General features: G+C 33.8%; 1 protein-coding gene across 1 annotated transcript in view; it reads right to left on the reverse strand.

The window, feature by feature from the left end:
• LOC106875714 (tRNA-dihydrouridine(20) synthase [NAD(P)+]-like) overlaps positions 1-4,279 on the reverse strand; it is a 61,861-nt gene extending 57,582 nt beyond the window's left edge. The window contains exon 1 of the mRNA XM_052966773.1: positions 3,915-4,279. Within this exon, the coding sequence (XP_052822733.1) occupies positions 3,915-3,919 (5 nt within the window). The 5' untranslated portion in view covers positions 3,920-4,279. The remainder of the gene's footprint in view (positions 1-3,914) is intronic.

Here is a 4,279-nt window from a genome sequence, read left to right on the forward strand (position 1 = left end):
GCTTTCTCCATGTCAACGAAAGCCAGGTACAGAGGTTTATCCTTAGCTAGGTATTTCTCCTGCAACTGTCTCACTAGAAATAAGGCATCAGTAGTGCTTTTACCTGGCACGAACCCAAACTGCATCTCATCTAAATTGATTCGCTCCCTAATTAGTTGGGCTATGACCCTCTCTGTAACTTTCATAACCTGATCTAACAGCTTGATGCCTCTGTAATTATTTGTATCTAAAGCGTCACCTTTACCTTTGTAGCAGTTGACTATGATGCTGCTACACCAGTCATTGGGTATGACTCCTTCGTGTATCACCTGGTTCGTAATACGGGTGACTAGGCTATAGCCAACACTGCCAGATATTTTGAGCATCTCTGCAGTGACATATTACATATATGTGTAAAAAAACTCATCATGCAATTGAATCAATGAAAAAGCCTCTACCTGGTTGCTCAACACGCTAAAAATAGCAGCCAAAGTATCCCTGTACCTAAATCATACACTCTGGAAATTAAAAATGATTTTTTTGGTTTATAAAATGATTTTAATTTATGAAAAGAAAAACCAAATATTTATATAAAATTGAAGGTACAATAATAGTCATTTTTTATTACAAAATTAGCTTACTTAGTTGAGCCTGGTAACTGATGGCTTTTGGGGTCTTGTTGTTTGTAACTTTTACCAACAACATGGTCAAAATCCCTGCCACTAATTTGATGCGAATGGGTAATATCAAATAATTCAATCACAACATATGTTTAAATTAAACATAAAAAAATTGAAATATTATCATCACTTACATGGAAAAATTGAAATATTATCTTTCAGTATTTTATAAGGTAAAATCTTCAATAATTAATTGACACATTATTAATTATCTTATAACAGCAATGCCTGGAAAAATCATGGATTACATGGAAAAATGCAAGCATGAAAAGTAATATTCTTAAGATTATAAACCTGGAAAAGTACAGGACAAGTTATTACACCTGTAAAAGTATAGGACAAGCTATTACTTCAAGTAAAGTAAAGAATAAGAAACTTCTTACTTAAAATATTGCAGCTAAAATTAAAATTTGAAATTAAAAATTATTTTATTATAGTTTACAAATAATACTATACTTATTTATGTAGAATTTGGCTAATTTACTATCTTAAATACAGAAAAAAGTAACTAATTAGACAAACATACAAATTAGCTGAACAGTTTTGTGCAATAAATTAAAAATATGAGAACTGTAAAGAGTGATAAATTAGAAGAACTGGCATTCTTTGCTGCAATATTTTAAGTAAAAAGTTTCTTATTCTTTACTTTACTAGAAGTAATAGCTTGTCCTATACTTTTACAGGTGTAATAACTTGTCCTGTACTTTTCCAGGTTCATAATCTTAAGAATATTACTTTTCATGCTTGCATTTTTCCATGTAATAAGTATTGAGAGAGAGAGAGAGAGATGCAGTAAGGTAATCAAATGGAAGAAATATATTTCTTTACTAGTAGAATAATAGGATATTGTTTTGGGAATATATTATTTCAAAGAAAAGTAGTTCTCCAGATCATTTGGTCCAGAAAATATTAGAAGTTTGTCAGCGTTCTTTTTAGTATTAGTAAATTTTTAAGGTCATTATTTGCCATACATTCTAAAATGATCAGACCATTTGCAAATTCATGCAAGAAAAATGTTAAATTTGGTTAGACAAATATTCAGCAAAAGACCTTAGTTAATTTAAAAAGTACTCTTGCTGAAAATCATATTAGAAGTATGTTCGATACCAATAAAGACATCACTGTGATCACAAGCCATTCCCATAATTTTTTTTGATTAGTAGATTATTCTTACTAGATCCAAACAGATCCATGCAAAGAACTTCTAAAGGATTTTGTCAACAAGAATAATGAAGTGGTACACACAGCTGGGTGCATTTGAATTTGACATTACATAAAACAATAACAAAAGAAACTCCATTATGCTGATACAATCTCACAGAGATATTTTAGAATGCAACTACAGAATACTGTTTCTGATAATGTTGATGATAATTTTATACACTAGATAAAAACTGATATATTGCCTCTTATTAGACTAGCTTCAGAAACTGTGTAATTTGAAATTAAGTGAAAGTATTTCCAGAATAAATATAAAAAGAATGTCTAGAATAATTGCTCAATACTAAGAAGTCTTTATAAGAAGGTCAAACATATTAGCTGTAAAAAATTATCTTCTTTGCAGTTGTGAGGTTATTGCTTTGCCTGATGTATCCAGAAGTCAAATCCTTAAATGTTTATAATGATGTTCATTGCCTCATTACTGCTAAGTGTAATTGCCCAAAGACCAAAGCATTGTAGTCTGGTTATTCACACAATGTTGGGGACTGCATATATAGTTGTCCTAAATAAACAAAGGTAAAAATTCCAAAGAGGTAGGTTTCATTCAAAGCCTAAGGACTTGTGTACACAGGGATCATTTCCATCTTAATGTCATTAATTGCTGCTTAACATAAGTAACTTTTCAATGTGACAGTAGGTTATTCTTGTTACTGTTAGGAAGTGTTCAACAGTAAAGCAGGTATTGTATGTGGTTTTCTTTTGAAATGATGTGCCAAAGGTTTTAGCAACAATGTACTCAAAATTTCATGATGGTATCTCTATTCTTGACAACAGAAAGTTGGTTGCATTCCTTACAAAATGTTCTTCTTCATCCATACTCAAATGGAATTGCAGAACAAATGGTTCAAAGAATTAAAATAAGGTTAAAGGCATTCTTTATCCAGAGAGACCCAACTACTACTTAGTATACTATTCTTTAGCCAATAGGCTACAAAGTCTTTTTTTGCATAATGGATTAACAGGTTTGTGTTCCCTTGGCCTTGTTCTCCTCCATGCATGAGTAGATACAGTATAACAAACGATTCAACATAAAAAATTTCAAACTTTGTGATGCATGTTAGACACTACACTGTTTTCATTACATGGAATGGAATTAGAACTTTGACTCATGCAGACCAAATTATATCTGAATTTGAACCACTCAAAACAAATGAAGATGGTGGACAAGCAGCCTAAATGACAGTGATGAGGAACAACAGGATTGAACCTGTAGTGACAGTGTCATTAGAAATACTTCATCTACCCAAAATATGAAGCCCTTATGCTTCATAGAGATATACACATATATGTATACATCCTAGACTCTCCTATCGCAGACAACAGACGAGGGTTCTGCAACATCTTTGCTAGGCAACCTGTACAAATGATTTGTTGTCAGTGATCAAATGTTTATGCTGTACATTAGTTCACTCTTTCCATCAAATTGACATTGCCTGTACAAATGCAAAGTATGTCACGTAGAAGAGGTTGTAAAGCAATGGGAGATGAAGCGTTTTGCTTAACACAACACATCATCCGGTCCAGGAATCAAACCCAAGATCTCGCAACTGTGAGTGCTACACACTAACCACTAGGCTACATGTCCTCAATGCACACAGACAGAGAGCAGAGTATGTAATTGGACAAGTGGTAGGCAGGCGTGAACGTAAAATTAACAACAACTTGCGTAGAAATGCCCCTTAAGTTAGAGATATTTTTGAAGAGATTATTTTCAAGTACACTTTAAAGCACTTTCAATAAATTATTAATTTGGTGCATAAATATTATCTGTTGAAATATTTATCTCGGTACTACTAAAGCAGTGCGGACCCGAACGCGCAGTCGCGCGTCCGCGCTAGCTAGTCGTGAGTGGTCGATTCTAACCCTAACCCTAAACACGTATTCATTTGCACACGTGGGTTAGGGTTAGGGTTAGGGATAGGGTTAGGATCGACCACTAAAGACTAGCTAGCGAGGACGCGCGACCGGGTCCGCGCTGCTTTAGTAGTACCATTTATTTCTTCATCTAAATTCTCGTCTTCGTAAATTACATACCTCATAACAATATGATTGGATGCAGCATGGTCAAATGTTTAAGAAGTACGTGTCACATCACGAGATCCTGGGTTCGATTCCGCTAGATGGCATTTTAGACAAGTGTCTTTTACTATTACTTTCATACAAACAGAAGAAATTCGTCAGGTGGATTGTACTTGTAATTCACAGGTACAGCTTTATCACACACTGTGTCACGTTAATTCTGCCAACGAATTGCGTTAAGGATGCACGTGTTTGTATGATATTCAACCATTTACAAATTCAATGAGCAGGTAATTCAGTCGATCACTCAATTGAATCTGCATCGTCGAAAGCGATGAAGACCCTTTCACTTATTACTAACGATTTAGTACTAAGGTTAA

This window comes from Octopus bimaculoides, chromosome 3, assembly GCF_001194135.2.
Source record: "Octopus bimaculoides isolate UCB-OBI-ISO-001 chromosome 3, ASM119413v2, whole genome shotgun sequence".
Taxonomy (NCBI): Eukaryota; Metazoa; Mollusca; class Cephalopoda; order Octopoda; family Octopodidae; genus Octopus; species Octopus bimaculoides.